The sequence below is a fragment of the Canis lupus genome, chromosome 31 (assembly GCF_048164855.1).
Source record: "Canis lupus baileyi chromosome 31, mCanLup2.hap1, whole genome shotgun sequence".
NCBI lineage: Eukaryota > Metazoa > Chordata > Mammalia > Carnivora > Canidae > Canis > Canis lupus.
In genome coordinates this window covers 40,792,902-40,815,636 of record NC_132868.1, presented here as the reverse complement: position 1 = coordinate 40,815,636, position 22,735 = coordinate 40,792,902, and the positions used below count along the sequence as shown (strand labels likewise).

Here is a 22,735-nt window from a genome sequence, read left to right as displayed (position 1 = left end):
AAACAGGTGCACCAAATAACAGAAAAAAACTAGAGTGCCCATAAATAAACCCATGCATACGTGGATAATTAATTATGGACAAAGGAGCCAAAATAAACAATGGGAAATGGATAGCCTCCTTAGTAAGTGGTGTTGGGAAAATTAGACAGCTACATGCAAAAGAATAAAGCTGGACCCCTATCCTACGGCATTCAAATAAACTTAAAGTGGGTTAAAGATTTGAACATGAGACAAGAAGTCGTACAACTCCTTCAAGAAAATATAGGTGGCAAGCCCTTTACATTGGTTATTAGCAATGATACGTTGGATTTGCACCAAAAGCAAGGCTATATATATATATATAAATAATTGGGACTACCTCAAACTATAAAGTTCTGCACAGCAAATGAAACAACCAACAAAATGAGAAGGCAACCTATGGAATGGGGAGAGATCTTTGCAAATCACTTATCAGATAAGGGTTAGTATCCAAAATATAGAAGGAACTCATATAATTTATGAAAGAAGAAAGAAGAAGAAAGAGAAAGAAAGAAAGAAAGAAAGAAAGAAAGAAAGAAAGAAGAAAGAAAGAAGAAAAGAAGAAGAAAGAAAGAAAAGAAAGAAAGAAGAAAAAAAGAAAGAAGAAAGAAGAAAGAAAGAAAGAAGAAAGAAAGAAGAAAAGAAGAAAGAAGAAAGAAAGAAAGAAGAAAAGAAAGAAAGAAAGAAAGAAAGAAAGAAAGAAAGAAAGAAAGAAAGAAGAAAGAAAGAAAGAAAGAAAGAAAGAAAGAAAGAAGAAAGAAAGAAAGAAGAAAGAAAGAAAGAAAGAAAGAAGAAAGAAAGAAGAAAAGAAGAAAGAAGAAAGAAAGAAGAAAAGAAGAAAGAAGAAAGAAAGAAAGAAGAAAAGAAAGAAAGAAAGAAAGAAAGAAAGAAAGAAAGAAGAAAGAAAGAAGAAAAGAAGAAAGAAGAAAGAAAGAAGAAAAGAAGAAAGAAAAAAGAAGAAAAAAAGAAAGAAAGAAGAAAGAAGAAAGAAAGAAAGAAAGAAGAAAGAAAGAAGAAAAGAAGAAAGAAGAAAGAAGAAAGAAGAAAAAGAAAGAAAGAAAGAAAGAAAGAAAGAAAGAAAGAAAGAAAGAAAGAAAGAAAGAAAGAAAGAAAGAAAGAAAGAAAAAAGAAAGAAGAAAGAAAGAAAGAAAGAAGAAAGAAAGAAGAAAAGAAGAAAGAAGAAAGAAAGAAGAAAAGAAGAAAGAAGAAAGAAAGAAAGAAAGAAGAAAAGAAAGAAAGAAAGAAAGAAAGAAAGAAAGAAAGAAAGAAAGAAAGAAAAGAAAGAAAGAAGAAAGAGAAAGAAAGAAAGAAAGAAAGAAAGAAAGAAAGAAAGAAAGAAAGAAAGAAAGAAAGAAATAACCCTATTGAAAAGTGGGTAAAGGACCCGGATAAACATTTTTCAGAAGACTATATACAAATGTCTAGTAGGTACATGAAAAGGCGCTCAACATCACTCACTAATCATCCAGGAGACGCATATCAAAACCACAATGAGATATCACCTCACACCTGTTAGGATGTCTATTATTAAAAAGTGAAAGACACAGATGCTGGTAGGATGTAGAGGATGTAGAGGAAGCCCTTGTGCGCTGTTGGTGGGACTGGGAACCAGTACAGCCAGTAGAGAAAACAGTATGGAGTTTCCTCAGCAAAAGAAAACTAGAGCTACCGTATGACCAAGCGATCTTACCTCTATTGAAAGGCAATGGAATCACTATCTCAATAAGATATCTATATTCCTCTGTTTATTGCAGCATTAATCCCAATGGCCAAAGTGTGAAAACCACCTATATGCCCGACAAAGGAGGAATGAACAAAGAAATCGTGGTACACATACGTGACGGTTATTATTTAGCCTTGAAAAATAAAGAAATCCTGCCATTTGCAACACATTAGATGAAACTGGAGGGCATTTGACTAAATGAAATAAGCCAGACGAGGAAAGACAGATACTGCATGGTATCATTTATATGTGGAGTAAAAAAAAAAAAAAAAAAAAGAGAGAGAGAGAGAGAGAGAGAATAAAGAAAGAAAAGTTGAACTTATAGAAACAGACTAGAATGATGGTTGCCAGGGCCTGGGAAGTGAGAGAAATAGGGAGAGTCTGGAAAAGATGTACAAACTTTCAATTAAAGGAAGACTAATGGTTGAAGATCTAATGTATAACATGGTGACTGTAGTTGACGATATTGTATTTTATTGTTGAAATTTGCTATGACGGTAATAGCTAAGTATTCTCATGAAAAAAAAATTTTTTTAAAAAGACGATAACTAAATATGTTAGGTGAGGAATGTGGGAATCCTTCACAGTCTATAGGGTATTGACTCATCAAACTGTGTACCTCCAATATACTGCACTTTTGTCAGATATACTCCAATAAAGCCGAAAAATGGGAAAAAAAAATAAAAAGAAATTAGTGAAAGCCATAATTACCTTGACCTATTTAGATAATTAAGCAAGAGTGTCACATTTACCGTGGATATAGAAAGTATCTCTGTAGCCACTATATAATTAAGTATTACTATCAGACTGCTTTATGGCATAATATGGATTATTTTCCACCACTAGCTAGAAAAGAAAAGAAATGAACAGACAACCGTGCCCTATTTTCTGAAAGGCATCAACAAAGGACACTTTAGGGTTGACTATAGTTGCTGATTTGGAAATCGACTTCTTAAAACACTGAGACTTAACATTTAAGTCTATGGAAATCCTGTCTGATAAACAACATAGTGCAATTTGCCACGTGTTGAAAATTTGCTCTTCATAATAAATAGTACAGAAATTTAAAAAAAGATTAATATTATTTTTATATTGTCTTTATCATTCAATAGTGAATATGAAACAGACTATATTGAATTTTTTTTTAAGTTTATGTCTGACATTAGTTCCATTAATGATATTTTCTCTAAGGTAGCTTAAGAGTGTCAACGGTAAGACCTCCTGCTATTCTATAGTTTTTGGTCCAGAACACAACGGATAAGAAAGTATGAGAACTGGCTGGGAAAAGTAAAGTTAACTGCATTGTGGGAGAGTCTGGATGGCTCAGTCTGTTAAATCCTCAACTTCAACTTGGCTTACGACTTTAGGGTCCTAGGATGGAGCCCTGTGTGGGGCTCCACAACCAGCGCAGACAATCCTGTCTCTCCCCCTCCTTTTGCCCCTTTCCCTGCTCATGCCTCCACTCTCTCTCTCAAATAAATAGATCTTTTTTAAAAAAAAGATGATCTTTTCATTTATTAGAGAGAAAGAGAGAGGATGGGGGGAAGGGCAGAGGGAGAGAAACTCTTAAACAGAATCCCCGCTGAGCACGGAGAGTTGGGCTCCATCTCACAACTCTGAGATCAGGACCTGAGCCCAAACCAAGAGTCAGTCAATTAACCACTGTGCCATCCAGGTGCCCCAATAAAGAAATCCTTTAAAAAATTGTGTTGTTCAGCATGATTTATTATTTCTCAGGCATATCCCTGCTCTTTTATGCAATTTCAGCTGATATGTTCTGCTTTCTAGTACCTTGAAAAAGTGGGTTGTACCCATGATTACAACAATTTGTATTTTGAGAAAGATACTCAGATGGCTGTATTTTATAGCATTTAAAGCTATTAAAGAAGAAGGTTAATAAAGTTGGGGAAATGACAGGTTTTGAATATATTCCACTAAAATAATCTATATCATGTTGTGATTGAAAAAAAAAATAAAACAAGGTCTTTTGTTGCTACTGTTTTTTTCATATACTTTGGTTAGTTAATTGTTCAATTTATTTCTTTAATAATAATTTCTTTTATAATTATTGTATTTTTGTAGATAAGAGTAGAAAACAATACTCTGTAAGGATATTGGCGATTGCATATAATTCAATCCAAATTCGGTCTGATGTCATATTGATACAGTCTAAACCTGCAGGCAAGTTTTATAATTTTACTGCAGTATTTTATATTTCACTTTCAACATTACACTTAACCAGGTGTCAAAAGTAGGGGGAAAAGAAACAAAGCCACACATTCTTTAACATCAAACTTAATCATTTGATGATGATGATGTCACACTAAATACAACTCTTTTTTTCATAAATCTCATTTACGTAAATTTTATGGCTGATGCAAAATAGTATTACTGGAACGAACCCTCATTTGGTTAGAAGTTAGGTTACTCGGGATTTAAGTGCTGGTTATACTAGCCTGACATCTTTGGTTAAAGCTCAGTTTTTCTAAGGATCAATTTACTTATCAAGAAAGGGACAGCAAAAACTATCCTGTTGAAAGATTTAAGATAAAGCATACAAAATCCTATAAAAATGGAAAATTATGGCACCTGGATAGCTCAGTCAGTTAAGCTCAGGCCATGGGTCCTGGGATCGAGCCCCACATCGGGCTCCCTGCTCAGTGGGGAGCCTGCTTCTCCTTCTCCTCCCTAATTGTTATCTTACTTGTTATCTCTGTCTCTCTCATAGAAATAAAATCTTTTTAAAAAAGTAAAATTAATTTTTCTATAGTTTCAATTAGCTTCTTATCTTCATTGAGATGGCAATTTACTGATAAATCATTTTTCCCAAACAGTAGATTTTATCATCTTCTTAGAATCCCCATAGACTTTTGTGGAAACTTCGATTCTTAAACAACTGATTGTCTCCATTGATAGAGTAGGTGTTTAGTTTAAAATAGAGACTTCCGAGTACAGTAATAAGAACATTCTGCCTAATAAACTATGTGGCACATATACTGTCTACGAACAATAATAATTCAAAAATATTCTCTAAAAGGGCTGTAACCTTAGACATTTCAGCCATCAATTATAAGTTTCCCATATAAAATTTTTGGGACCAAGAAAACTTAGGTAACTACGATTATTTTTCCAAAAAAAATTAGGTTTTTGAAAGGAGCAGTTTGAATGTAAACAACCTCTCTTCTCAACATAATGCAAATTAAATGTACTGAAAATCCGCTTCACTATGAGCCACTCTTCAAATGGTTCTTAGAACTAATTTGGACAATATTTCATGTAAATCTCAAGCCTTCAGGACACATACAAGAACCACCAGTTGGAGTAAAATAACAAAAATACAGGCACCTTATTTTTTTTTCCCCAACAAAGTGACAAGGCATTTCAAGCTGTGAATATCTAACACTGTCTTGACAACTAGGCACATATTCATATTTCCCACTGTTCTAGTCAGGGAATAGTTCAACACGGTCTCAGTTGATTTAGTGCCAAGTCAAGTCAGTCTTTCAACATTTGTCCAGGTAACTGGACCAAGAACACGTGGAGAAGACTTGTCACAAATTACAGTGATATTCTTTATTCTTTGAGTGGTTTTGTTTGGCAGGAGTGATGTTGAACAGACAGCTGGTAAACACGCGGATCCACTGAATTGTAACACTGGGAATATTAAATAAAGTGTGTCGTTTGATACACTTCACTAGAGTAAAACCACTGAAACCACTTTCCTCTCCAGAATATAAAACAAAGAAAAAGAGGGCGGGGTGTTGGGGGTAAGGGCGGCACGGGGAGGAGACGGGATTGCAACAGAGAGAGGGACATATACGCAAAACTTTGAATGAGGATGGATGTCGGGAAATTGGGCACAAGGAGGATTAAGTCTAAGTCAACATAAAAGAAATTTGGATTTCAATTAACGAGTTGTTCATAGATGAGATAGGCAGTTACCTGGAGATGGTAGTAAAATGAAAATAAACTCTTTAGCCAGCAGAGGTTTTGGAAGATAAATGATTAAAAAATAATAATAATAATATGGAAAGAAAAGGACTTCTAATTGCTAATACTATTTCTAGTCTGGTGGTGAGACAATCTGAAGCTTAGAAATTGGGGAAGGGTTTTCTTTTCCATGTTCCAACACAGACTAACTGATAGGCTTCTCAAAGGTGTCCATTTCTCACCTCCCTGTACTTATTCTCACCCACAGCTTTCTGAATCCCTCTTCGCTTTGAGCAAAACCAATTAATGATTTGAAGCTAAGCATATCTTTGATTATAACTGATCACTGCTGTTATAATTATGAGCAGTTACTGTGAATGTCAGTTTGTATGCCTCATTTACATGAGCCTCCACCTAACCTGATCCAGGTTTTGTGCCTCAAAACTATATGAACCTTACAGGAACCATAAAATCTCTTGGAATTCTAAAATTAGATGGTTCTAGGGAATGAGGTTTGCCTAGCCCACGGTTTAACGTAGCTGAAATACTTGTAGCAAGTTGGTGGAAGTAATTACGATCAAGTCTGATATCTTGGACATTTAATCTTTGACATATTTGATAAATTATCAAAAGAATTAAGAGAATAGATTAGATTTTTCACATACTAATATTGTAAGCAGCATTTTGGCTGTTCTGAATGGTTGAATAGGTGTGAAAGAATTTAAGGAGAAAAACCAGGTATTTTGTAAACAAACCCATCAGAGGTATATGCTTATACACAATATTTTTTTTTTTTAGTTTTAATTAGGTTAATTAAAATCAGGGTATAGCCCAAGGTCAGAATCATCAAAGACCAGTAGTCATGTTAAAGAAACAGATTTCTCACTCAACCAATATTTTCTGAGAGCTAATGGAGTATAAAAATAGGGTCCAGGCTGCAGAACGCAAATATTCCTCAGTCCTGATTGACATGGAGGCAGGGAAAATGAAAGGCTGCAATATATAATGTTGAAAGAACAGCAACATGAGGTCATAAAGCTTAGATCAGTCGTCCTAGTGGCCCAACTAATGTTTGGAAATAAAGCATAAAGTTCTCTAGCTCAGTAGGTCTCAAAATTCATTTGCATCAGAATCACCTGGGAGTTTGTTGGAATACAGATGGTTGGGCCCCATCCTCAGAACTCCTACTAGGGTCTGGGACAAAGTTTGAGATACTGCATTTCCTTATAGTCTTGTAAGATCTGGACCTATGTCTGACTGTCTATCATCTATCTATCTATCTATCTATCTATCTATCTATCTATCTATCTATCATCTATCATCTATCTATCTATATCTATCATCTATCTATCTCAATGTGTATGTTATATTAGTATAATTATTTTTAAGGTAAAAAGAAATAAGGTTCAGAATGATTAATATGCCAAATGAACTGAAGCCTTGTTTTTGTTAAAAAGATGAGAAGACATTATTTTCTGTGTTATAGGAGGAAAGGATTTAAAAAAAAATACCTTTTTTACTCTTTGCTCTGATTCTATAATAATCAAGACCTTTTTAGGTAGGCAACGAGACATACTGAGCATAACTATCTTATAGGAAGTTCCTTCCCTTATCTTATTCGAACAATCCATTTGGATCATGTGTTGTGGAAGAGTGCCCTGGCATGCTTATTTGAGAGATACCAAGGTGAACCAATGCAGAAATTGTGGTATACTTCCCAACAAACTGTTACGTGCAAGTGTGAAGAAACATCAAAGACATTATACTAAGCAAAAGAACCTGCACATGTTATTATGCATACATCAGGTTTCCATTTGCATGAAGTGCCAAAATTCTGTACTATGGTAAAAGTGAGACTGGTAGTTAGCAAGCGCTGGCGATGGGCACTGGCTCTGAACTTTCCAAGGTGATAAAAATGTAGTATCGCTAAATAGGCACAGAGATTACACAGGTATATCCTTTTGTTGGTTAAGATGTGTGCATTTCAATTTATATGTTTTTTTTTCCATAAAAACAAGTGGTGCTGTGGGGTATGAAGAGATGTACAGACAACACAAAAATAGGAGAATTGTAGATAATCAATGAAGCATATGGAAAGTTTGTTACGCTCTTCTGTTTATTATGTACATATTTAAAAAAACAAAACTACCTACTTGGACTTGTATTATTCTATACCCTTCTTTAGAGCTTAATCATCCTTAGATTAATTAATAAAACAAGAGTTCCTAAAAATGGAAAAAGTGGTAATTTTATATTAATTCCTCTAATAATCATTTACCTAACAGTATTGTAGGGTATGAAGCCAGATACTATTATTCACTTTGAACAATTTATTACTTGTAGTTTTTATTTACAATTCACAACCTGCCTTCTCCTCCTTATTCTCTGTCCACAAAACTGAGGATTGCATTATTTTTTTATGTGAATAAAACCATAAGACACAGAGATCTTAAGATAATTGCAAGAGGGAGGGATAAATGAATCAGAAACCAGTGGTATAAGTCACTACACTTAACCAGAGATTCTTAGCAACCAGGACAAAACGAGAAATACAATGAATTGAATCTTTTCCTTTTCTGTGTATTTTGGAGACATCCTCCCCCCACCGACCCCCACACACTGGCATGATATTTGTAAAGGAATTTCCCATGTGAATCCTCTATGACTACATTAGTAATACAGTAAATAATGTTATTTATTGCAGTGATATTTTGTAATTGAGTCTAAGAATTCTGGCCTGCAATTTTGTTCAAAATGGTTAGTCATTTCACTGTTGCTAAAGAAGGTAGGCAGGGAGCATGACTACTCATATTATAAAAATGTTTCTTTAAGCAGGATTCTAAAGGAATAATGGAAAGAGAAAAATCAGGACCTGGCAAATATCACAGAAATAATTGAAATGAAAAAGAACTATTGATGAATGCTATTATTTATGAGGAAAAGTAAGATAAGAAAGAGGATATTTAGGTAGCCTCATATATCTTCCTAGAAGATGCCTGTTAATTACAAAGGGGAAAAAAAGAATACCTACACGGTAGAGAAAACTAGCAGACAGCACCATACCTGAAAGCTACAAGCTAGCATCATGAGAAATGACCCGTGCCCGTGACGTACCTCCTCATAGAAGGCACTGAGAAGGGCGCACCATCTCTTCTGCAGTATCCCTGCCAAAAATTGATAGCCACAGTCGAATCATTAGAAAATATTGGACAAGCTCAACTGAGATATTCTACAAACTAAACTGCGAGTATTCTCCAAAGGGTCAAGAGAATAAAAGAGAGACTGAGGGACTATTTCAGGCTGAAGAGGATTAAGTAAACAAGACAACTAAATGCAGCATGGAATTCCAGATTGGATGCTGGATCAGAAGAGGGGGGGTGGGTAGAATTGGAGAAATCTGAATAAAGTCTACAATTGGTTAACGGCACTGTATCAATGTTAATTTTATGGCTTTGATAATGAAGTGCTATATTATATAAGATGTTAATATGAGAGAAGTCTGGGATAAAGTCATACAGATTCTTTAAATATCCTATTTGAAATTTTTTGTGAGTTGAAATTATTTCAAAGAAAAGGGATGGGAAGGGAAGAAAAGAGAAGAGGAAAGGAAAGGAGAAAGGAAAGAGGAAAGAAAAGGAGAAAGGAAAGGGAAAGGAAAGGGGAAAGGAAAGAAGGGGAAAGGAAAGAAGGGGAAAGGAAAGGAAAGGAAAGGAAAGGAAAGGAAAGGAAAGGAAAGGAAAGGAAAGGAAAGGAAAGGAAAGGAAAGGAAAGGAAAGGAAAGGAAAGGAAAGGAAAGGAAGGAAAGGAAAAAGCATTCTGAGATTGCTCGCAGCTCTGGCCAACATTTCGCTAGATATTACTGAATTCCACAGCTAGGAAATGATCTGAGCCAAAAAAAAAAAAAAATGTTGAGTAAATGTTGCCAACTGGTCAATATACCAATTTAAACAGAATATTCATAAAGCAGCTTTTTGATAGCATTGCAGCCCATTGATTTGTCACGAAGAAGTTAGCTGTCATATGTAGACTCCTGAAACTGAGGCGTTATAACCCAGGGAAGTTAGAGCATTTGCAAATGAGACAAGTGGACTGACATTTTTGGCGATGTAGATGGACATCTCCTAATTTTAATTCTGAAATTCTAATAATGAGACAATAGACTATAAGAAATACATATCAATAAGGTCTCAAGAAAAAACCTTAAATGCATTACTAAAAGTGTGCTTTAGAGGACAAAGCAGTAATCAGTAGACCTAACAAAATTTATAAATTATAACTCATATTTGATTCAATTTACTTCTTTCTTGGAGAGTTATTGATTAATCAGTAAAGTCAATGTACACAGAGGACAAGTGGACTTGAACAAGATAATTAGAAAGTCTTTTGTGCTATTTTGTAGAAAACAGGGAAAATTTTTGGCAGGGCACATGAATAATTACATGAATTTTTTGTTAGTTTAATTACTGACTGTAGTGTCATGGTTAATGGGTTACTATCACCCTGGAAGAAGGGTCACGGAGCTTCTTCCCCAGCCAAGACTGTATTAATGGACTACTTGTCAATGACACATCGGACAGAAACTCAATGATGCAGGGAGCACCTGCCAAAATCAGTTGTCTTCTCTCTGCCACATGACCCCTCAATAACGTGAACACAACCTATTGAGAGAAGGAAGGATGTCTGATGCGAAGATGGTCATCTTCAAGCTACCAGTGACTGGCCAAACCAATAAGATCCCTTCCCTGAGGGAGCCGGATGAGATGATCATATTAACTCCATTCTGCCCCAGCATCATTTTCCACTACTTAGGTCACCTAACGGGACCGTATTTACCCCTCGACTCTGTACTTAAAGTAATTACAGACACCCTAAAGCAGCAGGTACTTCATCCTTCTAGGTATTTGTATATGGTTTCCACCTATATGGAGTGCCTCTGCCACCCAGTAGTAATTTATCTTTCAGTCAATCAATAATAACATAAAATATGTCTTCTTTTTGCTCATTATACTGCAACTGGTCCAGACAAAAATCTATTACAAACTTTTTAAAACGTTTTATGCCTTGTTGGAGTAGTCTCTAACTTGAGCAGATAAAAAAAATCATTTTTTACATACAGAATGGTAAGAGTTCTTCGACCTTGCCACCCCTTGATTAATTTCATACGTACTTCAAAATTACAACATGTAATGCTTAAAATAATAATAAAGATGAACAACACACTTACCCACACTGGGATAACCAGGCGTAGAAGGGTCTCCTCCTGGGTTCAGTGACACCATGAAGGCATCATAGCTAAGATTTGCAGTCTTTGGTAAATCACAAGGATCAACATATAGAAGAACACCACCAAATCCAGCCTTTTCCAATAAGGAAAGCTAAAGAGAGGAGAAAAAAAAAAAAAAAAAGACTATTAAAAGAATTATCGGGATCCCTGGGTGGCAGCGGTTTGGCGCCTGCCTTTGGCCCAGGGCGCGATCCTGGAGACCCGGGATCGAATCCCACGTCGGGCTCCCGGTGCATGGAGCCTGCTTCTCCCTCTGCCTGTGTCTCTGCCTCTCTCTCTCTCTCTCTCTGTGACTATTATAAATAAATAAAAATTAAAAAAAAAATAAATAAATAAATAAAAGAATTATCATGTGCATTGAAAGGACTTTTGCCATTTGATAACTGTGACTAAAATGAGATGACCCCCACCAAAAATAAATAAATGATTCTCTATAGTTTTTTTTCTTTTAAAATAAGCAGATGCTTCATATTTCCCATTTATCAAGCCCAGTCATTGAGTTCCTCGAGGGGCCTCTTTCTTTTTTCCTCTGTCTCAACATTATTTTAGCAGCATTCTTATAACACCTATATTTGAGTTCAGTTGTCCACACGTGCAATTTCTGCCCCTCTCATTTTTAATTATCTAGGTAGGTCTGGAGTCTCACTTTCAGAAGATTAACAAAGGATCGACCGAAGATGAAATTCTGCTGTAGGAGAACTCTTCTGGCCACTGTCATGTCCTTCTCTTCGAGCAGAAAGTCGCCTGCAGCATTTTATGATTGTTTCCTAGGGCTGAGCCTGTCATACCAGTTGCTGGTATGTTGAAAGATTTCCTCACATCTGGCAAAGAGCCACCATCCTGACCCCTTCTAGGCACCTGAAGCCCACTCCAGTCCATGCCCTGGATACTCCAGCTATACCTCCCAGATCCAGCAACGGAAAGACAGAAAGAAACACGGGGCCTCCTTCCAAAGGGTCAGTCCCTGCTCTGTCTTTGTCATTCAAGACCTTGAAAACAGTTCCTGATTATTTCACTTGAGACGTATCTAATGCAGACTCCTCTGTGTTCTTCAGTACGTACATGACGCGTTAAGTATGATGGAGCAGATGAACATGGCATCTCAGGTCCTTTTTATTTTAACTTGGTAAATTAACTTCTGGGGTAAAGAGCTTACATATCTTAGTGTGACTTACCTGATGTGAAAAGCAGTCATCATAATTTGGTAATCCATTTGATCCCCCCTGAGAGAGGAAGAGCACTTAGGGGACACTGGGGGAGTTAATAATGGAGACATAGTAAGGTCGGCAGTTGCTGTTCCTTGTGGGAGTCTAGTTAACACCTCCACTCCCCTGTTACTGCTTGTCTTCTTTATTGAGTTTTACAGTGGACTAAGCAAGGGGGCAGCTGTGGGCCTGGCTGGGCCCCTCCATGGGGACAGAATCATCCTTATCATCTCTAGCAGTGTACACTGGCACTTAGCAGGTGCACAGTAGGCATTCAACGGTATTGGTAAAAGAAGGAACAAATGAGAAAAGATGCTGGTTTGGCACTGCAACTACTCTTCAAAAAAAAGAGAACTCTGAGAAAATACTTAGGATATACTTCTTTTTTTGTTGTTGTTTTAAAGATTTTACAGATTTGTTTATTTATTTGAGAGAAAGCGTGCATACAGTGGGGAGGGGTGGAGGGAAAGGGAGGGAATTGCCAGCAGACTCCCCACTGCGTGCAGAGCCCAGTGTAGGCCTTGATCCCAGGACCCCGAAATTATGACTTGAGCTGAAATCAACAGCCAGATGCTCAACCCACTGATCCACCCAGGTGCCCCAGGATGCACTTCTACTGGAAAAATAAAACATAATTGTACATATAATATGGTTTTTACATAAAAGAAGCTATATGCAGAAAAAATAAAAATACTTGATGTAAGTACATCACATTAATGGCATTTTTTCAAATCCTTTAAAAATATTCTGTACATTAATTTTTGATTTATGAACAAATCTGTATTAATTATTAATGCATTATATTAAATAAGATATTCCATTATTAATCAGAAAAAAATTCCTGAGAATCTAAGCAAAGAACAATTGATTCATATGTTATGACTTTCCCATCAGTGTTTTAATGAAGAGGGAGATGAATTTAGGGAGAGGGGAGGAATGAGAAAAGGAAAAGAGTGCAAAGACTCTGTCAATAAAGAGGGCCAGATTTAAGACTGATTCTCCAAAAGCTCACACGGAAGTCCTCAGGGAAGGTTTCTAATGTTTAGATGCTGAAATCTCTATTTTTAAAAAGAATAATCAATGGAATGATTTTGAATGTTCTGCTTACTCAGAAGAATATATCAAGAAAAAATATATAAACAACTCCAGATAGCAATTTTTAAATATTAAAAACTACTTTTTAAAAAATATTACTAAAGTGACTTGTGATCATTAGAGAAAAAAAGATACAGGGAAAATAATAATAATAATAATAATAATAATAATAATAATAATAATAATAGCAACAGTCCTATCTTCCTGTCAAGAGATAGCAAATGGTAATATGTTGGAGTTTCTAAATCCTTTTATTAGAGCTTTAGGCACATATTCACATATACTCACAAAATAAGGCCACAATTTTGCAAGCTCTATTTTTTCCACTTAAAAACACATACTAAATATGTGTCCATGTTGATAAGTATGCTTTTATACAGTATTAAGAGCTGTGTACTATATCCATGTGGGGATGTGCTACATAATAATAAAATATAGAAAGGCTGAAATCATGCCATTGGCAATGACGGGATGGAGCTAGAGAGTATCACGCTGAGCGAAATAAGTCAGTCAGAGAAACACCACATGATTTCACTCATATGCAGAATTTAGAAACAAAACAGATGAACGTATGAGAAGAAAAAAAACAGAGAGGGAAGCGAACCATAAGAGACTCAATTATAGAGAACACACTGAGGGTTGAGGGAAGGAGGTGGGTGGGCGGCAGGCTACATGGGTGAGGGGGTATTAAGGAGGGCAGGCGATGTGATGGGCACTCATCACTAAATCACTAAAAAAGAACTAAATTCTCTGAGTGATTCATAAAATATTGAAACTGATATTACGCTAGATGTTAACTAGAATTTAAATAAAAATTTGAAACAAAAAAATATATACAAAGGCCATAACATGGTACTTGAACAATCCTTGACTGTTGCTCTTACAAATTTGATTTTTTTATATCCTACTTCAACAAACTTCCTTACAGCTAAATCATTACACAAGTATTTTTTTTTCATGAAATATATTTCCACAGGTAGAAACTCTAAGTGAAAGTACTGCTATTTTTATGATTTTTGGTAAAGTATTTTCCCGGCAGAAAAACTGTCATAAGTTACATTCTTACCAAGTTATATAGCTGAGTATACGTTTCCTCTATCATCAGAATTAAATATAACTTTTTCAGAAATATTAGCCAACCTAGCCAAAAATTGCTTGTCTATTTTTTTTCTTAATTAAAGTGAAGTTAAATTTATTTTTGCTTGTAACTGGCCACTTGCATATTTTATTTGAAAATTACCTGCTAGTGAAAATTTTTTACAATTCCTGGAGTACTTATTCACTATTATATATGGAGTGCCACTTTTGTGCAGGTAATATGCTGGCATTGCCATACGGAGGTAAGTAGGACAAAGTCCCTGCTCTCAGAAAGTTCAGTTAACCAGTGGAATGATGAATAGTTTTCATATTAAGTGTTAACCCCAATTAACTGGCAATGAGTGGCTGCTGAGGAAGCATTTTGAGGCCAAGTCCAGGGTCAGTGAAAAGTGGGAAATGGCTCTATGAGAGTTGTCTGCTGTGGACATGAGAAAATAAAGTGGCAATTCACAATTTTTGTTGTCGTTGACCCTGCTTTAGTGGGATAGTCAAATTATTTTCAAAAATCTCTTTTTAAAAACGTCAGTACATTAACTATCTGACTGAATAAATTTTAAGAAACCTAGCGACTCAGAATTTGCCATAATGAAAAATAAAATACAATTGCATATTTTGTTTCCTCTGATTATGTTTGGTAATACACTGTGATTTCTTTTATAATCAATATATATTTTTCTATACGTGACAGCTTATAATGAAGTGATGCAGTTGTTTGTTTGCTTTTAAAGATTTTATTTATTTAGTCATGAGAGAAACAGAGACACAGGCAGAGGGAGAAGCAGGCTCCCTGGAAGACTCGATCCCAGGACCCCAGGATCACTACCTGAGCCGAAGGCAGACGCTGGACCACTGAGCCCCCCAGGGGCCCCCGAAGCAATGTAGCTTAACACTGTAGGGTCTTTTGCCAGAGTTGATTACTTCCCTACAACCCTGAAGAGATAGGCTTATATGTGATTTTACCCATTTTTCCCCATCCTCTGCCTGTAATGGTTGGACCTCAGGTGTACACTTCTCTGATGTTGTCAAGCCTGGTTCACGATGCTATCCCTTGCTGGCTACCACACGCTCTTAAATAAGTAGCTTATTTTGGTGACTTAATTTCAGAAATTATCTATGGCTGGATTTCCACAGAAGTTGGCAACTGAGGAGACTGCCTGCCTATATTAAGTCAGATTTAAAAAAAAAAAAAGTTCCTCTGCATTGTTAGCATTGTATCTTGAACATGGTGAGGTAGTGATTGCCTAAAATATTCAAAAGAGGGGATCGCTGGGTGGCTCAGCGGTTTAGCGCTGCCTTTGGCCTAGGGCATCATCCTGGAGACCCGGGATCGAGTCCCATATCGGGCTCCCTGCATGGAGCCTGCTTCTCCCTCTGCCTGTGTCTCTGCCTCTCTCTCATGAATAAATAAATAAAAATAAATAAAATAAAATATTCAAAAGATCTACTATTCTGGTGAGATGATACTTTTAAAAAATGCATTCAAAGGCGAGTCAATATAAAAAGAATGAAGCCAGCTGTCATTGGGCTGTCTGCTTTTTTTTTTTTTTTTTAAGGATTTTATTTATTCATGAGAGACACAGAGAGAGAGGCAGACACACAAGCAGAAGGAGAAGCAGGCTCCATGCAAGGAGCCCGACGTGAGACTCAATCCCAGGGATCCCCAGCTGTCTGCTTTTGACCATCCCTGGGAGCACAGGCAAAAGTTGTTGTTTTTTCAGGACCCACGTCAGATCGCTTGAATGTAGGGTGATGATGACACTAGGGGTCTAATTCACAAAAAGAGAGCGCAAATATAAGGCTAAGATTTCCTAATACTGAACTTTGATTATCCTTTTCCTCTCAAGTACTATGTGATAAGTGTGGGGTTCTTTGTCATCGTGCCTCCCACCTCGCAAACTAAGACGATAGTTGACAAAACAGAGCCAGTTAGAAATTGGAATGGAGACATAAAAACTGAGTCAAGCAAATGGTCCTGAGCTCAAGTGTTACAAGCAGGCCACGGCCCCTGGCTGGTATGCTGTCCTGACCCACTGGGCCGTACACCCTGCAAGGGCACCGTTTCCTAACTTACACAAAGTGCCCTAGGAACGTGTCTCCATGAAAACAGAAATCGCTACACCAGCCTCCTATCCACAGAGCTCCCACCCTTTTATCCAGCTCAGAGATCTCGAAGTGCGGAGCCAACGCGCTCTTCACTGAAGTATTCATGGGTACAGAGTCCTCAACGTACCGGAGGTGCCCACGACACGTGCTGGACTAGTCACTGAGAAGGGTCAACAGTCGTCCTGGGAGGCTCTTCCATTTGTGTGTGCAATGTCAGTCCGCTCCCTTCCAGCTAGGACAAGAGTCATCACTTGAAGCCGTTATAGTCCACAAAATAAAGTCTCGTATTTTTTTTTTTTATCTCCATGGATTCATAAGGATTTGAGGGTCATTTTTAGTAGCACTGGACCTGTTTGAAGACAGGAATGCTACGGCTTTATTGTATATGCCCAGTGCCTAGTCCAGTACCTGGCAGCAAATGATTCCTCTATTGTTGAGCTGATGAATAAATTAGTGTATCCATGGGTGAATGAATACACAATGCATATGGGGACAAATAGAGTACATGGATTTATTTTGCTCTACACTTCACACCCACTACCTTTTGTTTGTATCATTTTGTGTATATATATATATAATCTGTCAAAAAGTGAATATAACGTATTAGGTCAGCTCATTTCTGAAATTAAACCTTCCCCCACACTCAACTAAATGTGTCGCTTTCTTCTTAAACTTCTATAAAAACACTCAATTAAAGCAGAATTTGGTTTGATTTTTGTCCTATTTCATTTTATGTTTTGTTATCTAAAAGTTAGAGATAAGGAGTGGTGGAGACGAACACGCTGGGATTTGAACATGGGAGTTTGTCTTGTTGACAGGGTCTTGCAGATAAAATGTCTTTGGTGAACTTCAGGGTGACTGATCCCATATTTCTTGCTGTGAACCATATTAATACATTTCTCCTTGTGTATGGTGTATAAAGCTAGGTCCTAACAGTTGCCAAACAATTGCCTCTGAAATAAATGGTACTACAAATCCACGGGCTGGATCCAGCATTCCTACTGAACAGGTCTTACAAAACTCAAAGCTCCCTGAAAGCTACTTTTTCAGCCTGGTACCTAAAAATGGTCCAATATAGGTTTATATTCTCATTGCCTAGAGATTGGCAGCATGTGAGTGGCTGCCTGGTATTTATATATTCGGGGGGAAAAAAATCATTCAAAGGAGATCAAAGCCAGGAATCGTAAAGAGAAAGGACCCTGTTCTGATTCTTGCCATTTAACGTCTTCCCTTATTGACTTCTATTCTTACTTTTCAATAAAAATGTATTTTTTCTTCCTATTTCAGAAGGAGGGCGTTGTTATGAATTGAACAATCCACCTCTCCAGTGTCTTCATTGTGACTTCCACGGCTAGACTTTAATCCATCTACAGAGGCTCCTAAGTCATCAGTTCATCCTTTTGAACCCCTTGAATGTCAGCTTTGCTCCTTTTATTTTCATGGGTTGCAATGCATAGTCCTCAACTACCACTCAATTTCAAGAATCAACGTTGGAAGCTTGTGGTTTCCTCTGTTATTTAGCTGCTTCACAGCACTGGCCGAGCCCTAGAACCAATCCTCTGGCCTCCATGACTAGAAAAGCTTTCTGAGTCTTCAGGTGGAAAACAAGAGCAAATATAACAAGAAGTCCTTAGTTTTACAAATAAAATTAAGGCCCAGTGTTATGGGCTGAGTTACGTTCCCCTAAAATTCGTACGTTTAAGTCCTAACATTCTGTACTTCAGAATGTGACTATATTTGGAAATAGACCCTTTAAAGAAGTGATTAAGGTTAAATGAGGGTATGCTGATGGATTCTAATCCAGGATGACTAATGTCCATAAGAAGAAGAGAGAGATGCATCAGAAATGTATGGACATACAGAAAAGGTATATATGAGGACACAGCAAAAAGGAGGCAATTGAGAAGCCAAGAACAAAGGTCTTAGGATAAACCAAACGCATCAACACCATGATCTTAAATTTTCAGTCCTTAAAACTGTAAGAAAACAAATCCCTCTTGAAACCGTCCAGTGGTATTTTGTTACGGCAGCCCTAGCAAACTCACACGCCCACGTGAGGTGCCAAACGTTGTGAAAATAATTGTGATCCGAATCTAAGTCTTCTGAGGCCGTTTTTAAGTCAAATCATCAAGTACTAATTGCACATCTCCTATGAGCCAGACACGGTACCCAAAGTTATTTGTTGAATTTCATTCAGAATATCTGATTCGTCATTTCAATTCCCACTATGTGGTTGTTGACATTGTGATTCAGAAAGGTTAAGAGCTTGACCCACGGTCAGAACTACTAAGTGGTAATTCCAGGGATCAAACTAGAATTTTCCAAATTCAAGTCTGGCAATCTTTCTGCTAAAGCACACCTTTCCTTTCAATTATACACCCATCCTTTACAAAGACAAATAGACTGGCTAAAGGGTAAATTTATAAAACACATCAGATTCTCTTGCTGTGATTTGCTTTCCGAGAGGACAGTGGAATCAATACTGTGTGAATTATATGCCTGTTTATTTAGATTGCTAAAAAGACTTGGGTTTTTAGAAAATACTGTCAGGGGGGATTAATATGCATTATAACAGAATGTGTTAAGGATTCGTGGCCAGAGTAACAGAAAAATAAAAATAAACCTAGAAAAAAAACAAAACCACAAACCTAGCATTTCATAGCAAATTCTGATTCATTTAATTTACATGGCTCTGGCATTTATGAAAAATAAAAAATATTGGATGTATAATACGTAATCATTCCTTAAGCAGATATTTTGACTTCAGGGCTTAAATTTACTGTTATTCTTCCTTTTTGAGATTGTTTTCCCTGTTAATAGGTTTGTTGTTTTGCCCTTTAATTACGTATTGTATTGTTAGTATGCCATTAAAGAGATTTTAAGATTCCTGTTTGCTTCGTTATATTTCAGAAATAAACTCACTTTTCCTTTGTTAAAGAAAAAAAAAAGACTATCATGGTGAGGAATATTCACTGTAATCAGACGGAGTATATCCAAGGCATAATCACAGCATTCTTTTTTGATTTCACTCAACACCTCTACTTGGATTTCAAATTGCTTTACTTAATGTATCCAAAGTTATTTAAATAATTCTAGTGAGATTAATAAGAAGCAATGACCTTCTGCTTTTGTGAAGAAAAAAACTGAAGTTATGCAGAAAGTTAAGCCTGTTGTTGAAGTTCTAAAAAGAATCCTCAACTTTTATCATTGCACTTCAACAAGGAGGGAAGAAAGGAAGGAAGGAAGGAAGGAAGGAAGGAAGGAAGGAAGGAAGGAAGGAAGGAAGGAAGGAAGGAAGATAGGAAGGAAGAAAGGAAGGAAGGAAAGGAAGAAAGGGAGGAGGGAGAGAGTATCTATTTTGTAAGGTATCCTCACGTACAACATTTTTATTTCACCTTAAACTAATGTCTCATTGTGGCCTGTAAAGTTATTCTCATTTCAAATGAAGTAATCGTGAAATAAGGAAGACTCGATCATGCCACACAGCTAATAGCATATTCAGAGTAGAGAGATTTATTCTCTTGTTGGTCTTCCCATTACGCTATATTACTTCTAAGTCATGAAAAAAAGTAACTTCGCAAATTTCTTTAACATTTTTAATTCAATCGAGTTACTGGACAACCGTTGTAATGTTTGCCGCGTAGAAGGCTAATCTTAAAAAATTAATTATGCTATCATTTTTTCCAACTGTAGCTTCAAAATATCGAAGAGAATGCTGTATTTTATTTCTATGTTTTTGATCTTTCCTTTAAGTGCTGGGTCCACCTATGGTACACGGGCACGTTATTCTAGGCTCCAGACTGATAAACAGTCATAGAGTGGGGATGAGCAAGTATTAACCTAAATCGTATTATTTTCAAGGAGAGGGATCTCAGACTGGGATAGAAAACACAGTGGCCTGGGGTCTTTTCCTCTGTCAAGGAAATTCATGAATTGAAAACGCATCAGTTTTTTTTAACATGATTACAGTACTTACAGTCAATATTGGGAGAGAATATATAATTGGTATGAATAAACAAATTGCTCATATTACCAACTGCTGGACTCCATCTGTAGGCATGGTGTTGCTTTTATTAGGCAAATCATGTTCAATAGGAACAAAAAATAATATATTTTTTAAAGATTTTATTTATTTATCCATGAGAGACACAGAGGAGGCAGAGACACAAGGAGAGGGAGAAGCAGGCTCCATGCAGGGTGCCCGATGTGGGACTCGATCCCAGGACCCCAGGATCACACCCTGAGCCAAAGGCAGATGCGCAACCACTGAGCCACCCAGATGTGCCCCCCAAAATAATAATTTTTAATATATGCTCTACTACCCTTAACTAAGAACATTAAACTAAAGTCATAATAGGAAGAAAACCATGGATAATAATAATTATATAATTTCTGAAGATATCACAGAAATTTGTCATTGCTTAGGTTTATTAACATAAGTAATGTTACTTATGTATATTACTATGTGTATTTATTGACATGAGATGTTACTTAGATTACAATATATTACTATTGACGTAAGTAATATTCTGATGTTTCACTGTTAAAGAATCATTATCCAAAAATTTTTTCTACTGCCTATACAAATAGTTCTATAAAAGAAATACTAAATTGAGCTCCTAATTTTATACATAAAGGAAAAAATAGATATGTAGTTGATGTTCAATGCTTTCCTAATTTATAGTATTACGGATCATAACATGAACATTGACAAAATTAAGTTAAGGTATCATAGTAGTATATATATCAGGTAAAAATATTAAAATTTAAAAATTTAGAAATATTGAAAATACTATATATATAGCATTTACTTTTAAACATCTTTTTAATTTCAAAAATAATTTTTTACTTAATTTTACCTAATTTTTACCTTACTTATGTTTTTTACTTTGTTTTGTTTTGTTTTTTACTTGTACTCAAATTACTTTTAACATTTCACCATAGGAAAACTTCAGATCTTGGCCTACTTGCAAGTGCTATATAATGTTCTAGGAGAAGCATCTGAATTTATGAGTTGTTGGGTTGCAGCGTGGCTTGCAGGCCATAAGGCAGGTGTAAAAGGCCTGCACTGAGAGGAAGAGGCCTTGACCTGGCCCGGCCGTGAGGACCAGGATGCCGGGCGCGCCCCTGAGACGCTCCACACTTCAATGTTCTCAGCCATAAACAGGGATGGCATCGCCCTGCCAGTCCCACAAACTGACCGGGGGACTCAAAGGAGGCCGAGTGTCTGAAGGGCTGTGCGGAGGGGAAGGGCCTACACGGTGCGTGAGACTGTCTGGTTTGGGTGATGACCAAGGGGCCAAGGAGGGGCAGCAGCTGATAACTGCAAGGACACAGTTTCTTTGCATTTTGCTGGGATGGAGGATGATTTTAAGGAAGAAAACAATCCCCAAAACTAGTTATCCTGAAGAAATGTTTCTTGACATAAAAATGATGACATTTCATAGCTTTATTTCCAAAAGTAAATATTCATATGACTTAAATCTACTCTTCCATTATCTTTCGCTTATGACCAGGCTGTTTGCTTTTTTGTTGTATGTTTAGAGGAAATGTGAAAGGAAAAATTCTAAGATCCTCCCAGTCATACATCCCCACCCCCATATTGCATTAGTGTTTTTTTTTCCTTTTAAGATTTTATTTATTTATTCATGAGACACAGAGAGAGAGAGAGAGAGAGAGACGCAGGGAAACAGGCAGAGGGAGAAGCAGGCTCCATGCAGGGAGCCTGACATGGGACTCGATCCCAGGACCCCGGGGTCACGCCCTGGGCCAAAGACAGACACCCAACCACTGAGCCACCCAGGTGTCCCTAGTTTATTTAAATTTTTATAGTTTTATTAAAATGTTCGTTTATATCTTTCAAAATTATGATAATGATTATTACAATCTCTTTAACAATCAAGGAAACACTATTTTTTTTAACCTGCTGTTCGATTTTTCCCATTTGGGAAAAAAAAAAAAAGACAATCTGCTTCACTGAGACATAATTTCTCAACCCCTCCTGAAAATAATTTATTTAACTATATAAAACCTGAGGTCTCAGTCAGGCACAGGACAAGTAACCAGAAACACACAGCTGAAGGATGCTCTTACTCCCAGGCACGGTAAAGGATTACACATAGGCGGACATGGACTACGTGCAGCTTTGTTTTTTTTTTTTTCCCCAAGAGAGCAAATCTGATGCACAGGTCTTGCAGAGAATTCAATAAGAATAGAAATAATTTCCATATTGTCTTTTCTAATGGCACTAATTAGAAAGACTTGTATTTGTCAAACAGC

General features: G+C 36.7%; 1 protein-coding gene across 5 annotated transcripts in view; it reads right to left on the bottom strand.

The window, feature by feature from the left end:
- NAALADL2 (N-acetylated alpha-linked acidic dipeptidase like 2) overlaps positions 1-22,735 on the bottom strand; it is an 880,805-nt gene that overhangs the window by 421,505 nt on the left and 436,565 nt on the right. For all 5 annotated transcript variants that reach the window (XM_072808120.1, XM_072808121.1, XM_072808122.1 and 2 more), the window contains exon 5: positions 10,896-11,046. In XM_072808120.1, the coding sequence (XP_072664221.1) occupies positions 10,896-11,046 (151 nt within the window). The remainder of the gene's footprint in view (positions 1-10,895; positions 11,047-22,735) is intronic.